This window comes from Rhinolophus sinicus, linkage group LG10, assembly GCF_036562045.2.
Source record: "Rhinolophus sinicus isolate RSC01 linkage group LG10, ASM3656204v1, whole genome shotgun sequence".
Lineage (NCBI taxonomy): Eukaryota > Metazoa > Chordata > Mammalia > Chiroptera > Rhinolophidae > Rhinolophus > Rhinolophus sinicus.
The window spans coordinates 5,791,904-5,813,464 of NC_133759.1; the positions used below are offsets into that span (position 1 = coordinate 5,791,904).

The window sequence follows — 21,561 nt, forward strand, 5'->3', positions numbered from 1 at the left end:
CCCGCGGGGACGGCAGAGTGGAGCACGGGGTCTAAGGCGTGCAGGCAGGGGCTCACACCCGGAGCTCCGGCCGCGACTGGGGCGCAGGACGCGCGCGCCCGGGCTCCGCTCGGCCGCGCGGGCCAGCAGGGCAGACTCGGGGCTGCGCGAGGACGAGGGGCGCGCAGGCACGGGCGGGCACGTGGCCGCGGCGGGGGCGCGCGGGGGCGGGCCGGCCAGGGAGAGAGGGAGGGAGGGAGCCGGGAGGGCGGCGCCGGCAGGTTGGCGGCGGCCGCTATTTGAGCACCGGTCCGGGGCCGGGCGCTCAGAGCGCTAGGAGCCAGCGCCGCGGAGAGATCGCGGCGCGCATCCCGCAGCCTGCAGAGGCTCTGCGGCCCGTGCAGCCCCGAAGGCCCGGCGCGAGAAGGCGGAGGAGGAGAGGCCGGATTGCCGCCCGCGCCCCACAGCCCGCCGCCACCCCCCCTCCCCGCGGCGCCGCATCTTGAATGGAAACATGGCGGTGCCGGCTCGGACCTGCGGCGCCTCCCGGCCCGGCCCCGCGCGGACCGCGCTCCCCTGGCCCCGCCGCGGCCCCCGGCCCGGCGTCCGGAGCCCGGCGTCCGGGTCCCCGCGCCTGCTGTTGCTGTTCTTGCCGCCACTGCTGCTGCTACCGCTGCTCGCCGCCCCCGGCGCCTCTGCCTACAGCTTCCCTCAGCAGCACACGTAAGTGGCCTCGGCCGGCCGCGGGACCCGGGCCGAACCTGCGCCCCCCTCTGCCCCCTGGCCCGCCGTGCCCGTACCTCCCGAGCCAGGGCGAGGGCGCTGGGTCCCGCTGCCCACTGCGCCCGGGGGCGGAGGCCCGAAGCCCAGAGGGCGGGCAGCCGCGGTCCGGGCGCTTTGGCTGCGTCGCGAAACTTCCCCGCGGTGCCCCTTCTTCCCCCAACCGCTTCCCCACCTCCCTCCCCCGCGAACGGAGCAGAGCAAGCTCTCCAAGCCGCGGGAAGGGGTACGGGAGTCCGAGCTTGCCCGCTGATTCCCTTGCCGCTGTCCGGGTGAGAGGGGCACCTGAGGTTGGGTGAGGAGGCGGCCAGCGACCCCTGCCCAGTGGAGTTGGAGCCTCTCGTCTGCCCCACGTTTTCTCCCGGTGGGAACCTGGCGCTTTCGATCCAGAGGTGGGGACACCCCCCACACCTGTCTTCGTTGGCTTTTTCCTTTGAGGGCGAGGGTTGGATGCAGAGGTTGCGAGGACCTTGTTGTGGCCAGTGCTATAGAGGGGCTCGGTCCCCTTTTCTTGGTCCCCCCCACTACACCTGGGGCAAGGGTACACTGGTGAGCCCAATTGGGAGGTGACGGTGCTGGGGTGGGGTCAGGAGGTGAATGACAGGGAGGACCCCTGCTGCTGCTGCCAACAGGGGAAGAGCATGTCCTGGCCCTGCCAGCTTCTGCCGGTGCTGGTCCTTCTGAGCTTCTCTCTCCCTCCCCACAAGCTTGCAAACTCGGCTTCCTCCTCAGGGTGAGCTCCGCCAGATATGCCTGGGGCTGGGAGTGGGCATTTAGTGCCTGTGGCCTTTAGGACAGCAGCTATTTCTGTGGGCACCATGCCCCAGCCTATGTCAGTGCCCAGACACATCTTGCCCGTGTTGGCTTTGGGGCACTCTGACCACCTTGCTGTCTGTTTTCTGTCTCCTGGCTCCCTGAGGAGCCACCTGTCCCTGGTTTCCTTCACCAGTGGCCAGGCTGGGGGTTTGAGGAAAGAGTAGCCTGGCTGCTAGTGGGCACGGGGAAGGGTCTGGTCTCAGAGAAGGGGAGAGGCTGGCTCTGCGCCATTAGCCCAGTTCCACCCCAGGGTAGGAGCCCCGTTATGTCTCCAAACCGGCCCACTCAGCCTGTCGGTTCTCCCAGATGAGGGAAAAACAAACTCGGAAAGGCACTGCTCCGAGTCCTTCTCCGTCTTATCGTCTCTCTCCTCGCACAGCCTGGCTGTGCTCAGGCGGGTGATCAGTTGGCAAATTATAGGTGCCATACAGACGTGTCCTCTGTCAACTGTCTGGATTTTTTGAGCGTGTGTGGGGGTGCATAGGGAGAAGGGCATCACAGGAAGTTCAGGGCTTTGGGTGCGTTACTGCCTTTCATTTGCTGTGATGAAAATGGACTTAAGCCACAATGTTTAAAAAGAGCAAAAGCATTATTTTTTGTTCTTTTTTTCCTCAAAGCCAAGCCATAATTATTTCCCTTAGCCGGTTCATAGCTCCTCCAGTGAAGGTTTACACAGACGTCTCTTTTCACCTCTTCCCACCTGGCTCCCTCTCCTTCCAACCTGCAGTGGGTCAGGTGGATGCTGGGCTTCCGTGGGTCTCCCTTGGAAGGATAATGTGAGACCCTGACCAGAGTGGACACCTGTCCCTCTGTCCCCAGCAAGAAGATGGTGAGGCGGGTATGATGGCAGCAGCACATTTCCAGCTGGACGCTCTCCTCTTGTCGATAGAGTTGGAGCTAATTTAAGGGTTTGGGACATGTCTTGGAAACTGTAATTAGAGAATGAGGGTGGGGGTGGGGTGGGGGCTGCGCAGCTCCGAGGGTCCAGGGGGAGGTGACTAATGGTGTGACGACACACAGGGTTTACCATGACAGCCAGCGCCCTTCAGCTGCCCTGTTCCTGCAGGTATGACGCCCATTGATCCTTGGAGGGAGAAAGGGAAAGGAATCGAGGAAGCCCCCCCACCCCCACCCCCCACCTCTGCGCGTGACCACAGCTAGTTGGAGTTGGGGCTTTTGTTGAACTGACATAAAGGCTGAGGCTGCTGTTGAGGGGCTGCTAGGGAGGAGGGGGGCCGCCTGCCTGAACCTCCAGCGTCAGCGTGGCCAAGCTAGGATGAGACTTGGACACAGGTGGCTTTCTGCGGTGGGAAGTGGGACTTCAGCCTCATGGCACTGGGGTGACGACCCCTCAGTGGAAAGTGCCCTAGACAGGGAAAGTCATGTCCTCATTGGTGTCTGGCGGTGCGATGGGGCCCAGCTTTTCAAGCCACTGGGCTTCAAGCAAGTGTGGGCTTGGGGTTCGTGGCCGTTATTTCTGTAACCGCTCTAGCAGCGTGACTCTGCCCATCAGGCGAAGCAGACCAAGGCTGCCACTGAATCGAGGAAGGCAGAGGAGTCAGAGCTGGAGGAAGACAGGGCTTTGGTTTTGGGGGGCTCTCTCACCTCACTTGGACCTGGATCAGGGTTTCAAACAAGGAGGCAGCCATATGTGCGCACGTACGTGTATGTGCATGCACACACTCGTGAGTCTGGGGTTGGGAGGGCGAGATGGAGTCAGAGCTCACACTCCCTTTCACCTGCTTCCTCCTGTTTCCAGTTATGCTCACTCCAGCCCTGGTAGCAGGTGGCTGGAGTGGCTGTGAGTGGCCGCTGCTGGCTGAGGGGCAGCCCTCACTGCTTCGCATCTCCTTGTCTCTTCCTCTCCCAAATCTGTCAGTCTCATTCCCTCCGCTGCCCCCCTCTTCCCATCTCTTATCATTGCTCCACCGCCCCCTTGCTTCGTTTCTCACCCCTTTCATCTCTCTGTGCCCACCCTGACCTGCCCTCCTTTTTTATCACCTTTGTTTGACCTCTGGCCCCTGTTCTCTGGCCCCTGCTCCGTGGGATCCCCGCTGAGTGCGGGGTGGAGCACCCCACTGGCTGCCCCTCTCGGCAGTGATGGTGCCGGCCAGCACGTCTCTTCCTCTGGGGGTGCATGGTGAGTGGGTCAGGAGCAGAGAAGGGCCTGGGGTCTGGACCCCCCAACAGATTAATGGCAGCTGGAGTGTGTGCTCCTTTTCCTGAGTGCCGCGACCGGGCATGCGTCAGTCTAGCTACGGTTAATGGTGGGTGACGTGTGTCTGTCTGGGCCTCTGAGCCGCGTCTTCACCTCCCTGTGACTCTTCCTATTAGAGGGAGGCAACAGCTCACATCTGGGTCCCTGGCTTCCCAACAACCTGCTGCAGCTTTTGCAGGAGGAAGGAGGGAGTGAGACTTGGTGGCCGGCTGCCTCCGCAGACATGCAGAGCTACCAGGTGTTCACATCTTCCTGGGGTTGAAGATTTGGGGGGAACCCTTGCTGCTGTCCCGCCTATAGCCCACCTTCATGGGTGCCTCCTCTTGGCCAGCCATGTCAGGCTAACCCCTGAGAAAGGAGGGAACCCATTTTAAGATGAATCCCCTCCTAGCTGCGGGTAATTCTTACTCTGGATTCTCAGTCACACTGGTGTTCCCAAGGAGAGACTGAGTCACAGATAATAGAATCTACTTAAGAAACTGGTGATGAGAATTAGTGGGAGAGGATGTGGCCTCTGGTGGCAGGGCAGTTTCCGCGGGTGGGCACCGTGGCAGCTGTTGTAACATTAACAGCAGGCCCTGATGCCACAGCCTGACAGGCCCCTCCCCACCAGTCTTCACATTGCTCCCGTAGGCCGAGCACCTTCCATCTCTGCGCTTTGCTCATGCTGTTCCCTCATCACTGCAGGCTTTTCTCAGGGGTCGAGATCCTTCCTTCAAGGTCTCATATCCACACCTTCCAGATGCCTTTGGGTCGTGCAGCTAGCTCAGGCTGTACCACCCTCATGGGACGTCAGCTTCTTGACGAGAGTCAGTGGGCCACCTCCCTCCCTCCCTCTCTGAAGCCCAGGTTGATTGTGGTGGCGGACATCACCAGGCTGATGGTGACCTCCCCTCACTGAGCCGGGGCCAGTCTTCTCCCCGATGTTACCACCTTGACTTCAGAACCCGTGGTCACGTCCATCTCCAAATGAGGAGACTAAGACTCAGAAAGATGAAGGGACCTACCCAAAGCTCCACAGTTTCTGGAGCAGGGCTGGGTGAGGCTAGTCTGTCAGACACTTAACTGTCCTGCTGCCCTGGTACTCATAGCCCCTGTGCCCACCTTCATCCCGTCCTGAGTCATAGGCGATCGTGGAGCCAAGGTTTTCCCTTCTCTAAGGTGTTAAGTCATGGGCCAGGCCTGGAGGGTGGGCAGGAGGGACTCTTCTCTCCAGCTGCTGTGACCCCATCTTGCCCCCACCCCCAAGATTCCAGTATGATTCCAGAGAGAAAAGTCATAGGGTGGGGTGGGGCTGTTCATGGAAACCCGAGGCTGAATCCTCTAGTCCCTCAGAGGTTTTGTCGGGCCTGAGGGGGCTTCCGAAGATTCAGACCTTATGGACTCTTGTGTTTTCATGCTGTCTGGACAGGTGAGAGTCCGGGGAACCAAGGTACTAGTCAGGGGGCAGCTGGAGGCTTGGGAGGCAAAGCAGGCAGGCATGTGGCAGGGCCCTATCTGGCAGCATCGTGTTATCTATGAGTGTGGGGGGGGTGATCTCTTTCTTCCTCTTTCCCTTTCCAGCATCCCCCACTTCTCCTTTCCCTGCTGCTGTCTCCTTAGGCCACCAGATTGCAGGTTTGCCTCTGGAATTGGTGACCTGTGTCTTGAAGTGAGTGGGCTCAGGGCCTCAGGCCTCACTGGGAGTGTAGGGACCTAGGGGTCTCCACAGGCAAGGGTGAGGGCGCTTTTCCACTGCTGGCCACACACCTTCAGCCAACTGCGGAGTTTCTCTTCGTGTCAGGTTGGTTTTGGTTTTTTTTCCCTTGTGCCTACTGTCTAAACAAGAAGCTACAGAATCAATATTCGTATTCCCAGAGGGAGGTGTATGTGTGGTTTTTGGGTTTTTTTCTTTCCCTTCCTCTCTTGTCCTGTGTAACCTGAAGAGCCTCCTGAACTGCCTATGGCTAAGAAGGGGGAGGGGAGTTGGTGGTACAGGTGCAGAGTGAGGTGCCCCTGGGGGCTTTCAAGGTCCCCAGAGCGGTCTCTTGGAGCTCCCTAAAGGAGTGAAGGGTGACGTCATTCAGGCCCATGACATCTGAGCCCCACTCCCTGCCCTGCCCCCTTGGAACGCAGGCCCTGACCCTGCACCCCTAGTCCCTCCCACCTCACCTGGGCCCCCTGGGGCTGGTCTGGCCCACTCAGCCCCTGGCCACTGCTGGTACTGGTGACTGAGCCTGTGGGGATGGGGCCTGTCTAGCTGGGATTAAGTGTGTACTGGGGGGATCGTCACACAGGGGACCTGAGGGTCCCCACCTTGGGTTGGCCTGGTCCCAGGGGGGCCTCTGTCAAAAGCACTCCCTGTCCAATCCTCTCAGCTGAGTAGCTAGCATGGTGGTGACCTTGGACAGGCCTCTTTCCCCCCTGGGCCTCAGCTCCCTTTCTTCCAGGGCCCTCTGAGTCCAACGTTCCAGTGCCCTAAGAAGATAGGCCCAGGTCTTCCCGCCCCTCTCTACACTCTGCTCTAGCCATGGGGCAAGGCCTGACCCCCAGCCCGGATGTAAGGAGCCTGCGCCTCTCATACTGGCCTCTGGCCACGCCTTGAGTGTGTTGAAGCTGCTTCCTAGACCCTCTTTGAGCTCTGATCAGCCTAGTTGTTTAGCAGAGAGGAAGGGGCACAGACAGTCTTTCCTGCTGACCTTTTACCATCTCTCCCCACCTTGGAAATGACGCCTTAAGTGGAGGGAAAAGGAGTAGGGAAGAAGAGGGAGCCGTGCCCCCTCTGCCTCTCTTCCCGCTTAGACCCTGGTCCCTTGCTCCCATTTGATGCCTTCCTTCCCTGATGGCCAAATCTTTCTGAATGAGTCCCCCCCTTGCTGTACCTGGAGGCTGTCCTGCAGCTCTCACTTGCTGTGTGACCTTGAGAACTTCCTCAGCCTCTCTGTTCCTGGGGCCTCATCTCTAAAACAGTTCCTTCGATCCTGTTGCCTCATGGGGTTGGGGTGTGACAGCTCCTGAGGGATGGGCCTGGGCCCCAGTGCCTGCATGATGAGGACAGATGGGTCCTGGCTGGATCTATGAAGGTTCTCAGTCCAGCTAGGCCTGCCCTCGAGTGCCAGCCACCTGTCCCATGGCTCATAGCGCCCACCACACAGCCAAGCACGACCAGCACCTGAGACTCAGTTGTGGTTTCTGGGTCTTTCCTCCTTGCCGAGGCCTATGTGCACATGTAAGCCTGTGTGTGGAAGTGTCTACATGTGTTGGCTCTTATGTTTCTTTGCTCACGTGTACTGGGTGTGTTCATGTGTATGCACACTTGTGTGAGTGTCCATTTGTACATAAAGATGAGCTTGTGTGGGTATTTGTGCATGTGTGTGAAAGCGTGTGCCCGTGTGTGCATGCTTGCATGCTGATGTGTATACACAGGTGTAGGTGTGTGCCTGTGTGTGTGAATGAGGATGTGGGTGTGTGCTTATGTAGTGTGTATATCTGTAGGTGTGGGCATGCACAGAGTTTATCTCTGCACCCAGAATGCACTCCCAGTGCCCACTTTTGCACCTGCCTTTGAGGTTCATGCCAGGGCTTGGCTGGGCAAATGCTGGCAGTAAGAAATAAAGCCACCTGGTTGTTGGGACCAGTGTTTTGCAACTTTTATGTCAGGAACAGCCTGAGTTAAGACGGAGCTGGAAAGTTTGATCATGGACCAACTGGCTGGATGACAGTCTGCAAAAGAAACACACAGAGGCTGTGTCCTTGTAATTCAGATTTTTGCAAATCGAATGGTGTTTAGATGCAGTGGGGGTCTTGGGACTCTGAGAAGCTTGGTGAGTTCTTTGTGAAGCAAAGCATCTTTACAAACAGGCCTTTGCTTATGGAGAGCCTGGACGGTGGGTATACAGGTCTGGCTCAGGCAGAGTGGAAACCCTTGCTGTGTGACCTTGGGCTGGCATTTTCCCCTCTAGGAGCGGGTGCTTGTCATCTGCACACCAAAGGGAGGGAGACTGGCATTCCTTAGAGCATCTGCTGCAGGTTTGGGGTTCTTGCTCCCAGCAAGACATTTGTGCAGTAGCTGCTGGTGATTTGGGGTGTAATAGCTTCGGCCTGATGCTCCCCTCATGTTCCTTTATCTGGGCGATGTCCAGTGAAGCCACTTCCTTTCCAGGATGAATTTTTGTCATTTTGCCCTGTGCTGGGTGCTGGCCCTTGGGGCTGTTGTGTGGGCCCTCAGCTGATTGGTTCTGATATGTGAGGGACTATAAGCTTGCTTTCCTGGCATTCTCAGGGCCCATGTGTTGGCCGTGCTAACATAGCCCAGCATTTTGAGAAGGAGCTTCTGCAAAGGGCAGAAGTGGCTGAGAAGGGCTTGCTGAGAGCCTGCAGTACCAGTGAGGGTTCCTGTGGGGGTAGCAAGTCTGGGCGGGACCATTTCCTTGGGCACTACGGGCCTTGCATGGTTCCCTGACCTGGGAAGGACATATCCCAGCCACAGAAGCTGCTGGGAACCCAGATACTTCTATTGTGCACACAGGGAAACTGATGTCTGAAGGGGTGGAAAGGAGCACGTGCTGTGGGCAGGTCCCAGTCCCCAGTGCTCAATCCAGGCTGCGCGAGGGGTGTCCCCCTTCAGTAATCCTTGCACTGTGATATGCAACTGGTTCTCTTAAATAAAAACCTCCCTGACATGGGATGCAGGAGAATCTGAGGCCTCCTCTGGCCAAGCCCACACAGCCAGGGGCCTGTGTGGAGGGAGCACCCAGCTCCTGCCGTTTCTCTGGGGCAGACCTCAGTGCCCTGGGGTACCCTGGGAAAGGACAGCTGTGTCGCCGGTGTATCCCTGAGGTGGGTAGAGGCCCCTGCTCACTGCGAGTTTCCAGCCTGACGTGGCATTTTAGCCTTGATAACTTCCCTCCGCAGCCCGTGTTCTCCCCTGCTGGCACCGCCTGAAATGCTGCGTTTGAAGCCTTAAAGGTCAGGCCTGGTACTGCCACCAGTTCCAGCAAACAACAAAACAACCCACCTCAGCCCTGCCCCCAACTTCATTTATTGGAAAAGAGAAGTGAGCTGGCAGAACAGGCCCCTGTGCTGAGGGCTCTCCTTTCTCCTGTGAGCTAAGGCCAAGTGGGTGTAGTGAGAACCTGGGCTCCCTAGGCATGCTGCAGTGTCTCCCTTTGAGGGTGAGCTATGACCTTGTGCCTCAGAAGCCTGCCCTGGGCAGAGCCCCACTTCTCAGCCTAGCGTTCGAGGCCCTGCCTGGGCTGGCTCGGGTCTCTGCCCACTAGCCCTGTGACTACCCAGGCTGCAGCGAGGCGGAGACACCTGCAGGTCCTAGTCGGAGCTCTGGCGTCTGCCCCTTCTGGCCTTTGCTCACCATGTCCCCTCCCAGCTGGCCTGCTCAGCCTAGGTACCGGGCCAAGGAGACTTTCTGACTGAGACCCTGCCCCTTACGGCCTCTCCTACAACCCATGCCTTCTCCCCCAGCTCTGCCCAGTTGCCAGGGGCCTTCCGGGAGTAGGCATTGAGCTGACGACTGGCCCCTCAAAAGCTGAGTCTAAAGAGTATATTTGGGGCCAGCCCGGTGACTCAGGCGGTTAGAGCTCCATGCTCCTAACTCCGAAGGCTGCCGGTTCGATTCCCACATGGGCCAGGGGGCTCTCAATCACAGGGTTGCCGGTTCAACTCCTCAAGTCCTGCAAGGGATGGTGGGCAGCGCCCCCTGAAAATAAGATTGAACACGGCACCGTGAGCTGAGCTGCCTCCTGGATGGCTCAGTTGGTTGGAGCACGGGCTCTCAACCACAAGGTTGCCAGTTCAATTCCTCGACTCCCGCAAGGGATGGTGGGCTGTGCCCCCTGCAACTAGCAACTGGCAACTGGACCTGGAGCTGAGCTGTGCCCTCCACAACTAAGACTGAAAGGACAACAACTTGACGTGGAAAAAGGTCCTGGAAGTACACACTGTTCCCCAATAAAGTCCTGTTCCCCTTCCCCAACAAAATCTTAAAAAAAAAAAAAAAAAGAGTATATTTGGCTGCAAGGAAAAGAGGCTGCTTGCTTCTGTGTACACCTTGGCAACCACAGCATGATGAGTTTTTCCATCATTGTTAGGCCCTTTATCCCGACAGGAAGCCCAGAGGTGGGTGAGTGTAGGCTTTCATCGACGACCAAGTCCTCACCTGCACTCTGCCTGGCTGGCCTCACTTGTAATGTAGCTGTTTTGTCTTTGGCTGATTTTCCTCACGGCAACAAGATGGCTGCCACGGCTCCAGGCATCACAGGTATCGGACATTAGGAGTAAAAGAGGAGGCATTTCTTCTGGGTTCCTCTTAAGAGGCTAAAAAACTTCACCTAGAAACCAGCTAGCCAACTTCTCCTTACACCTCATGGGCTAGCAGTGGCTCACATGTTCACTCTAAACCAATCACTGACAATCGGGAACATGCACTGTGATTGGCTCAGGCTAATCAGGATTTACCCTTGAGCTAAGGATGGGGTCACCTTGAGGCTGGAGGTGGGAGAGATTCTTGCAGACGGGTTTTGTTAGCAACAAGAGGGGAGGGTGATAGAGAATGGGGAGGCAGTATCTGCTGCAGACAAGAAGCCTGCACGCGAGAGTGGGAGCTGAGGACGGAGATAGGGGGAAGGGAAGGGAGGGTGTCCATGCTGGAGGAAACATTTGTAAAGGAAGTAGTTATTTTAACCACATCATCAATCACTATGAGCTGGGCCCTGGGTGGTATATTTCACATATGCTATCCAGTGAGATCAGTCCATTTTTATTCCCGTTTTACAGACAAGAAAAATTGAGGCAACAGGGCTGAGTGATGTTGAAATCACACAGACGGTGAGTGGTGGAGGCAGGATTCACACCCTAGCGCTGGGGGCTGAGCACACAGCCACTGCCTCGCACAGCCTTTCTGCAGCTCCTCCCAACAGCCCCCGGAACACAGGACCCTTGGGGTGCCCCCACCCTTCCATCACACCTGTCCCTCTGCAAGGGCTGCCTCTCTCAGACTGAGATCTGTGGAGCATGGTTTCATGGGGGCCTCTGGCTTTCTCACAGACCTGTGGCACCCTGGGGTTCCCTGGACGGCCTGGGTGACAGAGGGCACTGCAGAGCGGGGCAACTGACTTGACCTTCATGGGCCACAGCTGAGAAAGGGACCGTGGACATGGCCACAGGAGGGCCTGAGCTTGGCTGGGGGCTGCCTGCCAGACTTCATTCTCATCTTAGGCAGAGGCGGCTGCAAAGTGGAGTGTACTTGTGCCTGCTCATTACAGACAGGACTGGGTGTCATTGGTTGGCTCTCTTGACGGATATGACAAGATCCATACTCTAAAGAGGCCATGTTCTCATGACCTGGCCCCTGGTCCTTCCTGTTACTCTCTGGGCTCTGTTCCCTGCACCCATCCTGGCTCCAGGAGTCAGTCGGCCAAGGGCACAGGTCCTGGGAGATGGCCTGGGCTCTGTCCTGCTCCTGGGTCAGGGTTCTCCTCTGGCTACTTTTCCCCACCTGTCACATGAGAGGAGAGGGCTCTTTGGAGCTGGCTGACCTGGGTCTTCTCCTGAGGCCTTCTCCCGTTCGCCCGCTGGGAGCTGGTGGTACTGTCATCACCTGTGCACACAGAGTGGGGGAGCAGAGCAGTCTAATCACTCCCGTGTCCCCACCTCTCCATCCCCTCACCCTCCATCCTCCTGCCCTCCATCCCTTACCCTACCTTCTTGCTGTGCCTAGAGTTAGTTACCCAAGGCAGCACATTCAAGTATTGAAGACAGACCTTGGCTGATGCGGGCCCCAGAAACTTCAGGGGCTCATGCTGCAGGGTGTGGGCCTCCCCTCCGTCCTTCCTCTCCCTCTCCTCCTAGCCTGCCAGAGGCTTGGCCCCTGTCCAGCTCACTGTGGGAGTCTGGGCGCACCACCTGCCCTCCTCCTCTGAGCCTGTGTCCTCATCATGTCCTGGACCCTGCAGAGTGATGGATCCTCTGCAGCTGATGGTGACGTTCCCCTGCCACCCCGTCCACAAAGCTGTCATTTCTATCCTCTGTAAGCTGGTGCTATGGAGAGACCAGAGTGAAAGGGGCTGCTTCTGGTGGGCATGGCGCAGGCACAGGAGGGGGTCTCTGCCCTCAGGACTGAGTGCCCACCGGGCAGCAGCCGTCTCCTTCCGTAGGGGTGTAATAAGCACCTACTATGCACCGAGCATGGAGTAAGACGGGGAGAGGTTGGGTGGGCTGCAAAGGACCCTGCCAGCCCCAAGCTGGATACACCGGTGGTCCAGCTGACCTCTACCTGGGAGTCACTGTTCGCTGAAGCCTCCCCTGACTTCCCTGTGTGGGTCAGGGGCTTCCTTGGCTGCCTGAAGCCCCCCCCATTCTTATCCTGCAGTAGATCTTGCTGCCTCCCCTTCAAGGCTATGCCTGGGAGGGGTGGGGCAGGGGCCACCTGTCCTTGGCTGGAGCCCCAGGCTAGTGCACACCAGGTGCTCAATAAATGTTTGCTGAGCAGAGAGTCTGCGCAGGTGTCTGCAGACTCTCTGGTTGTGTCTTTGAAGCTGGAGCAGCTTTTACATGGTCTGGGACAGGGCTCCATATGGGTCTGGTTTTGCTGATGTCATAGGGGACAGGAGGGGGACTGAGGCTCCCAGGAAAAGAGTGTGGCCCCTGGTCTCCTGGTTCTGGGATTCTCCTGACTTGGGACCTGTGGGAGCCAGTTCTTCCTAGATGACTATGCATGTGACCAGTGGCGAGAGTGCGGCGTCTGGGAATTGATCACCAGGCTTCCGCAGCTGGCTGCCCCACCCCTTCCCAACTGCCCCTGTGCGGTGACATTTGCCCCACCCACCCTGCTGACCGCTCCATGGCCTGCCCATGTTTCAGGCTCTGTCTCCTCACCTCCCCTTCCCTCTGCCTGTTTTCTCCCCACACCTAGCTGTGTGCTGGGCCTGCTGTGGGAGTTCACAGTCTGGGGAGATCAGCAGTGAATAAGAAACGGAAGTGAGAAGTGAGGCCAAATACATAGTAACCATGCATGGCTGGTGCTCTCAGCAGCATCCAGGGGGTGGGGCAGGTGGGGCAGGGCTCATACCCCAGACGTGGTTCCGACAGGCCCTCTCAGGGTCCCACCGTTTCCACGGTCAGGGCTGTGGGGGCCGGGGGAGAGCACTTGTAGCCACCTTCCTGTGAGGGCAAGTCTCTGATGGGGAACAAGGACGGGGCAGGGGTGAGGGAGGGGCTTGTCCATGTTGACCCAACCCCAGCTCCTGAAGCTCCAGGAGGCCCCACCCCTCTCTTGCTGACATGCTCTCCAAGGCCGCTGCACCCGTGGGCAATGCCTCCCAGCACCCAGGACACCTTGGGCTGCTCACAGCTCCTGACTGGGGCTCGCCTGCCTGAGGCCCCGCAGCCCCAAGTTCCCCTGAACAGAGTGGCTGGGACAATCCCAGAGGCCATTAAGCTGGTGATTTACATGGTTCCGGAGCCAGTGCCCGGGAGCTATATTTTACAGGTGATTTCCAGACTGGTGACGTATGGAGGCCATTACTCTAAAACGGAGAGGGGGAGGCCTGCACAGGGCCATAGTGGGACTGGAGCTGTGGGCTCTGTCGGCCTCACTGCGTCCTCCTGCTACTTGCTAGAAAGCCTGTTCCAGGTGACAGGGATTGAGGAAGGGAGGAGCTGGATGGAGGTCATAAAGAGGTCAAAATATGTGACCTTGTTTGAGTCATTTTGTGCCTCAGTTTCCTAATATTTAAAATGGGACCATAATTCCTATGGTGTGGAGTTGTAAAGATGGAGCATTCAGTCATTCAGCCAACATTTTTTGAGCACCTACTGTGTGCCAGGCCCTGTACTCAAGAGAAGGTGTTTTAGTGACAATATCTGTATCAGAAATGCCCAGGGAAGTGGTGAGTGCTTTGCACTTGTGGGCTCCTCTGGTTGCAGTGACAGCAGGAGGGTCTTCTTGCTGCAGCCACATCTGACTGGGGGGATAATAACACTATGCCCACCTCCGATGTGTCCTGGGCTGAGGCTCAGCGCTCTCTGGTGCCCCAGGGGTCAAGAGCACAAGTTACGAAGTACAGTAGGGAGTGTTGGGCTGCCCTCCAGGCTGCTCTGCGCCAGGGCCCAGGTGTGATGGGCCTCAGGTAGCGAGTGAATGAATGTAATCAGTTCCCGGGAGAGGGAGCACCTACCTCCCTGCCAGTCTTTTCCCCCTTACCCTGCTCACAGGGCCCACCTTCCCTGGGTGCTCCCAAATGAAGGCAGCCCAGGGCCTCCTCTCCCCAGATGCAGAACTCCTGGTAGGGGCCATGTGTTAAATGTTGGTCCCAACAACACAGGCAGTCGGTAGCTCTGTGTTAAATAAAATTTACAAAGTTGATGGGCAGCCACTCTGAGCCTTGCTTTTCTCATCTGAAAAATGGGCAAAGGCAGCCTGCCCCTTTTTCATAGACTGGCCTTGGGGACATGTGAACTGGGCTGGTCATATGAACAAAGGTCAAACGCCATTGTGGGGTGACCTGCAGGTCAGTGCAAGTGGGACACAAGTGTCTGGTGTGGGCTGTCCTCAGGTGCCAGGCAGGGCTGTGGAGTAGCCCATGGGCTTGGCCTCACAGGCTATGCCTAGAGAAATCCTGGTACTGCCTGAGATGCCCCCCCCCATTCATGTTCTTCCAGTCCATACCTCCCTCACTGTGGGCACAACCACGTCTCGTCGTTCCTTACACAGACACCACAACCAGCTGTTCACTCCTTCTTTCAACGCTCATGTGCATCTGCTGTGTGCCAGGCCCTGGCAGGGAACACAGACAGAAGACACATGTGTTGGAAGGTGATAGAGCCATGGAGGAGGAACAGGATGGATTGGGGGGAGCTTACAGTGTACCTGGGCGTGGGCGTCAGAGTAGACCTCCACTAAAAAAAGAGACATTTGAATAAAGCCTGGAAGGGGTGGAGGGTGGGAGCCCTGCTGGTATCTGGGAGAAGGTGTTTCAATCAGAGGAATAGCAGTGCAAAGGCCCTGTGGACAGTGGTTAGAGCAGGAGGAGAGGAGGTCAGAGGGCAGTAGGGGCCAGGTCAGGCAGGGCCACTAAATCAGTGAGTCTTTGGCCATTACTTTGAGGTGGAAACCATGGGAGAGGTTTCTTTGCACGGCCCAGACAACATTCCTACAGCAGCATAGCTCTGGTGGGGTATATGGAAGGACTTCCGATTGCACCCAGAGTGGGGGTGGCTGTGGTGGAGGTGGTAAGACATGTCAGTCGTCTGGGTGTGAGAAAGAAAGGGGCCCGGGTGACCCCAGGGTGTTTGGCTTTAGCAGCTGGAAGGACAGAGTTGTCCCCAGCTGAGCTGCAGGGGGCTGGGGAAGAGTGAGTCCAGGTGACATCAGGGGACACGTTGAGTTAGAGATGCTGACTAGACATCCGGCTGGAGATGTGTCTGAGCTGAATACGTGCTTCTAGAGGGGCCCTGGCTGAGCTGTGCCTTCCCAGACGGGGCGCCGAGGGCTGGTCAGAGAGCCCAGCTCTTTGAGCCGTTGGTTCCCCATCTACTTCCTGGGCCCGCTCTCCATCTCCCCACTGTCAGGAGCCCACCTCTCTCCCCCAGCCAGCGTGTGGAGGTGCTCATGTGAGGTTGGAATTCTGCAGTTCCCAGCGTGGGAGGGCAGCCTGCTTTGGTGCCCATGGTTGATCTGCATCGTTCATGGGCGTTTTCCTGGGCAGAGCTCACTGCTGGGCCTTGTATGTGCTGTACCCTCAGTCTGGACTGCCCTCCAGCTCTGCAGTGCCACCTTCACCTGCCAGACCCTTAGGCTGGGTCAGGCCCCTCGTCATGCATCCAACCCGCCAAGGCTCACTCCTCCTCCCTCCGCTCATCTGGTCCAGATTAGATCGTATGTCTGCTGTGCTTGAACTCGAATCTCCTGGGGCAGGCCCGCATCTACCCTGCCCACCACTGTGTCCCTTCCCAGTGCCCGGCGTAGAGCCTGGCTCATCAGCACTGGAATGAATGAGTGAGGAGTGAGTGAGCTAGGAGGGAATTTGCACAAGGTCAGAAACACCTGTATTTTTTCAGCAGTAAGTCCTGTTAGGTTTATCTCAAGCCAGCCCTGCGGACAACTTGGGCTCACCAGGCAGAGTGACTCCTCCTGGCCTGGCCACCTTCCTGGGGCTCCCCAGAAGGAGGTGTGGCTGCTGGGATGGTACTTGAATCTCCCTCCTCCCTGCAGCTATGGGTCCCACACAGCCCACTGAGGGGATTTGCATCACTGAAGAATTCACTGTGGAGGGAGCACTAGAGAGTAACCTGCGCTCCCATTCGATTTACATGCAATGTGGCTGCCTTTGAGAGGCCAGGCACTAGCCAGAAGCAAACCCCAGAGGAAGTGGACATTCTGCCCGCTACCTGGTCCAGGCTTCCTGGGGGAGGGGGACAGGATCTGAGGGAGCCCGTCTTTGCACAGCCCAGACAACATTCCTACAGCAGCATAGCTCTGGTGGGGTATATGGAAGGACTTCCCGATTGCACCCAGCTTGGGGAGGAAGTGGGGGTCTGGGTGCAGGGCTGGGCATAAATGAGCTGTGGCCCTCACCTGCACCCAATTTCCTATTTTAAATCTGACCACTGGAGTCCACTTTGGGCTTAGGGAGGCCTAACGACCTAGGGGCCAGGGTCAGGGCTCTGGAGCCATACTTGGCTGGTTTAAATTCTGGTTCAGCACAGACTGGCTGCGTGACCTTGGCTGTGGTGCTTCACTCCCTAGGCCTCAGTCTTCATCCATAAAGTGGGCCTGAATGAGTCTGCACCTGGCCAGGGGTGCGGTGTAACTTTGGAGGGAATCCCACACAGAAAACCCAACACACAGTAGGTGCTCTGTATCACCAGTTCCTTTCCTTAGTGCTCTGCTGCCTGTTGGAGTTGGAGCCCCTTTCCCAGCCTTGCCTGCCATTCTGTCTCCCACTGGTTAGTGGAGGATGTTCAGGTAAATCTCATGCCAAGTGTTTCCAGAAGACTCTTCTTTGTCAGGCTGCAAGCTAAGCTCTGCAGAGAGCTTGGTGACAGACTAGGCTGAAGCTCCAACCCAAGGCAAGGTTCAATAAAGTGGGATCAGTACTATGGGTTTGAGGATGGGGTAGGAGAAATCAGGGAAGACTTCCTAGTGGAGGTAACTTGGCCAGGTAGAAGAGGAACAAGGCCAGTGAACACAGCTGGCCCTAAAGTGTTGAGTTCTGGTCTTTGCTCCACCTCTTCTCTCTACCTTGGTGTCCTCCGGTGGCCTGCCAGCTTCCACAACGGGATCTGTACCCTGAAGAGGAACAGAGGGTCCTGAGGGGGAGTCTCTGTTCTCCTCAAGGCAGGAGGCTATGTTGAGGATACATACAGAGGACGGCTATTTGTGGCTCAGCAAGGATTTGACTCATGCTGGGGGGTGGGGAGGATGCGCAGGAGGGGAGATGGGGACATGTGAATGACAGAATCTGACCGGAATGGTTAGTGGCACGTGCACAGGGCCTATCTTGCCACCCCCAGTCAGGCTTCAGCACCAGTGTGGGGCAGGAACAGGCGTATGGAGCTCCTGGGTCCTCCCTGACTCACCTGGTGACCTTTACAGGTACCGCAACCCTACTGTGCACCTCCTGAGACCATGCTTGGGCATGGCTCCCCCATCACAACACCTGGCTGGGTACACAGGGGCTGTGTCAATATATCTACCTCCTGAGCTCCAGCCTCCCTGAACCTCAATTTACCTGTTTGTCCCATGGGCCTGGGCAGGGGTTAAATTCCCATTGTGCCTTCCTACCTGGAGAAAGTGCTGGGGAGAGAAGGAGGCACTACAGAGCCCCGAATGCTCACAGTCTGTCTATGTCAGTGACTGGGGCAGGTGGCTCTGGACCTGGGGGCAGACGGTGGATCGTGGGCAGAGCGGCAGATACCCGTGTCCCCGGCCTGGACCCTTTGCTTTTGCTCTGGGGACACCTCGGCTAGTTCCTGAACTCTTCTTGCTCGTGACAGAGCGAAAGCAAAGGGGTGACAGACAGGGAGGACAGCCTGGGGTGGGCCACTTCTTCCCCGCACTTTCTTCTGGCTTCCTGGAAGAAGTGGCTGCTCCAGCACCCGGCTCTTCTGGGAGAGCCATGAATTATGCACGGAAGCCACAGGCCTGGGCAGGCCTGTCATAAGTGAGCTTTAATAATTCACACGGAGAGAAGCCAGCAGAAGGGAGGGCCTCTGGGCCGCCCAGCCCACCTGCCTCCTCCTGTGGCCGGCCACACACAGGCTGGGCAGGGTGGGAGGGAGGTCGCCCCGACTCTGGGAGGAACGGCAACTCAGCAAAGGGCTGTTCTTCAGGCTGGAGAGCAGAAGCCTCTGTCAGGGTTCCCAGCCCCGGACAGAGGCTGACTGTAAACAAAGAGGTGGCCTGACCAAGTACTGGCTAAAGCAGTAACTCCAGGAGGGCACGCGAAGATCAGGCCCTGCTTGAGGAGGGGTGCAACTTAAATGGGGGCAAGCTGGACTTCAGTAAGCAAATGATGTGTGTGCAGAGACCTGAAGGAGGTGAGACAGAGGCCCTGTGGACTTCTGAGGAAAGACTGAGCCGGGCAGAGGGAACAGCGTGTGCCAAGGCCTGTGCAACAGTATATGCAAGCCCCGGTGTGCAGTGTGAAGGCCAGAGAGCTGGCGACCACACTTATCCTGGAGGCAGATGATGGCAGCCCAGGCCAGGCTGGGGGCCAGGGAGGTGGTAGACAGTGGGCAGATTCGGGCACAGTGTGAAGTTGGAGCCCACAGGCTTGCTGATGGGTTGGATGTGGGTGTGAGAGAAAGAGGTTCCAGGTTACTCTGAGGCTTTTGGCCTGAACAGAGGGAGCTGCCATCAGCTAAGCCAGGGGAGGGGGTCGGTGGGGGAGTGGAGGGGGCGTGAGGATCCAGAGGGAGGTCAGGGTCTCGGTTTGGGGCACATTTAGTTTGAGAGGCTTGTTAGATAGCCAAGTGACCGCCATGCTGGCAGCTGGGCATTGAAGCCCAGCCTCCTCAGGAGAGGTATGTGTCATCCTGACTGGCATTCGTTAGTTGTGTGACCTTGGGCTCTGTGCCTCAGTTTTCCCCTCTGAGGACTGGGGGTGATCCGACTGCTGTGAAATGCATTAAGTCAGTGCAGTGAGAGCCCTGGCCTGTCACTGCTGTGATGCCTGGCGCACAGGTGCAGGCCCCAGGTAGGAAGGTCCCAATCAGACTCCCGGGAAATGGATCCCCAAATGGCCTGTGGAGGCCTCAGGCCACCCTTCTTTGGGCAAAGAGGGAAAGTGAGACCTGGAAAGGCCAATCCACAGAGCTGTGTGTGGACCACGAAGCAGGTCCTGGTACATAGTAGGAGGTGGCAGAGAGTCGGTCCTGGCCCCTCCCCACCCAGGCCATCACCCCAGCCGAGCCCGCCAACCTCTCCCACAGAACAGCCTTTTTCTTCCTGCTCCATACCTCCTTCCGGCTCCCCTGCCCCTTGGTGCCTTCTCCAGCCCCCTCCCAGTACTGCAGGGGCTGCGGGGGCAGGATGCATTCCCATGGAGGGCCCCTTAGGGCCTTCTCTGAGGTACAAACACCTCATGCTGCTTTCACCTTGAGGTGAAAAGATGTTATGAAGGTCACACAGCTAACCATGGTGGAAACAAAGTCAGGCTTAGGTGGGCCTTCCATGCTGTCCTCCTCACTGACACCGGGAAACCGTCCCCTTCTCAGCCCGCGTGTCCCTGGCTTGCCTCATCCATGCAGTCCTCCCTGATTGCTGGTGCCCCTGTGAGCCCTCCAGCCTGCACTGATGGTGGGGAAGGAGGCAGAGTGCTGTGGCCATTTGTTGTGTGAGCCTGGACACTCTCCATCTCTGTCTGGGCCAAGTGGGCTGCCTGGCTCCCCCAGCCCTGGGTGATGCTGCTCCCTGGCCCCAGGCCTTCTCCTCCCCTCGGCTCCTTCCCTCCCCCATCAAGGAGTAAATACTGGGCCCTAATTAAAGCCAGATGACTGTTCACCATTAGTCTGAGGGTGGGGGTGCATAGGCTTGCTGCCTCCCAGCTGAGAGCTAACTAGAAGAGAGAGCTTTCTCCCCAGCAAAGAAAGAAGGGACAGCCCATAATTAACCTCATTAAGCAGCAGTATTTGGGCAGGGTCCCAAGACACGTTGTGGAGGCCAATAGATCTGGACTAATTCGAGCTTCGGCACCAACCCCTCCCCAGCTCCAGAGAACAGCTTGGATGGCTGGTGGGGGTGGGGAGGATGCTTCTGGGTGCTCTATGGTGCGCACACTGGGAGTCCCCTTAGCTGAGTCACAAATCCATTGAAGGTGAGCCAGTCCCTTTGAGGCCTGCGCCTTAGTTCCCCTGCGTATGAAGCGGTTGGTGGCTAGCTGGGAGCCTTCCCCCACCATGCATTGGCGGAGCCAGCGTCTCCCCTCTCACCCTCTGTGGTTGGTGCAGCGCGAGGCCAGGGCTGGCCCGGCTCCTTACCTCCAGGCACGCTGATCCCAGCTGGCCTCTCGGGAGTGAATGACATTGGCTGGACTTGCCCTCTGCCAACCATGTTCTTCGAAGTTTGAAATCAAATCAGGGTCAGGGATCCCACCTTGGGCTTTGAACCTCAAAAGACGTTGAGGCCAAAGAGCCTTCTTTCCTGAGAGGAATAAGCAGGAAGGAGGTCCTACCCTTCCTGAGGTGTCTCCCCTGTGTCGGGATCTTGGCAATGTAGGGGCGCTGCAGCCCACCTGGAGGCCCCAATCTAAGAAGGAGGCACAGCCATCCCATGCCTGAGGAAGGAGATTGGACTGTGGGGAGAACAGCCCCACTGTCCAGATGGATCTGTGTGCTCATAAATCCTTTCCATGGGGCAGTGGTTGCCACCTGCCTCCTCTTTGGGTCCTAGGATGTGGACAAGTGGCGAGCCTTGTCTTCGTTTTCCAGGTGGGGAAACTGAGGCTTAAGGGGGCACACCTGGTTCAAGCCTTGGCAGGGCCAGGGCTGGATCTGGGCACTCAGTCTGAGGAGAGAGAGACATCTACATGAGTGGTCATGGAGGACACCCCGCCGGAGGTGACTCTGGAGATGCCACAGTCCTGGGGTGCAGCCTTGAGCTTCCTGCCGTTTGCAGTAGGGTTCTGGCCCAGGGAAGGGGCCAGCTGTGTCCCAAGCCCAGCCTCAGCAGGGCTCACAGTTGTTCTCTGAGCTTTGGGTGGCTGTGGGTGGTGTCAGCCTAACACAGAGGCCCTCTCCTCCCCCGCTTCCTGCCCTGTCTTTCTCTTTTCCTCCTGCAGAAGACTGAGAAGGCACCCAGGTGGGAGGTGGCAGGCCAGCTGAAATATAATCAGAATAATTAAATAACACTTTATTTTAAATCGTTGCCTCCCCCAGAGCTGGAAGAATAATTGGCCAGCCTGTCACAGAGAAGCAGGAGACCTGTGGGCCCCCACCATTGCCAAGTGTGGTTCACAGTGCCCTTGGCAGCAAGTGGCCTCTGCTGTGCCTGCTGCCTACACCCCTCACCTGCCCCAGTCTAGTGATGTCCTGGCATCCACCCCTCCCGCATCACCTGCTGTGCCATTCTCAGCTGAGACCGCTCCTAAACCCCGTCCCACTCGGCCGTAGAGGCAGCCTGTAGCAGAGTGTCAGTGCCTCCTTGGGAGTGGGGAGCAGGCCTGCAGAGGCCCAGGTTGGGGGTCCCGAAGCTCTTGCCACTGCTAGGCCTTGGCCTCTCCTGGGCCTCCCCCGTCTGCTCTTGAACAAAGTCCTCCCCCCTCTTCTTGCCCCTC

The 21,561-nt window shown here is 57.9% G+C and overlaps 1 protein-coding gene across 9 annotated transcripts in view; it reads left to right on the forward strand.

Annotated features, from left to right (window-relative positions):
- Positions 1-306: 306 nt before the first annotated feature.
- The window catches only part of CACNA2D2 (calcium voltage-gated channel auxiliary subunit alpha2delta 2), a 134,099-nt gene continuing 112,844 nt past the window's right edge, over positions 307-21,561 (forward strand). For 4 of the 9 annotated variants that reach the window (XM_074312279.1, XM_074312275.1, XM_074312276.1 and 1 more), the window contains exon 1: positions 365-702. In XM_074312279.1, the coding sequence (XP_074168380.1) occupies positions 494-702 (209 nt within the window). In that variant the 5' untranslated portion in view covers positions 365-493. Of the gene's footprint in view, positions 703-21,561 lie in introns of all 9 variants that reach the window. The other 5 variants (XM_074312278.1, XM_074312282.1, XM_074312280.1 and 2 more) reach the window with 2 other exon arrangements.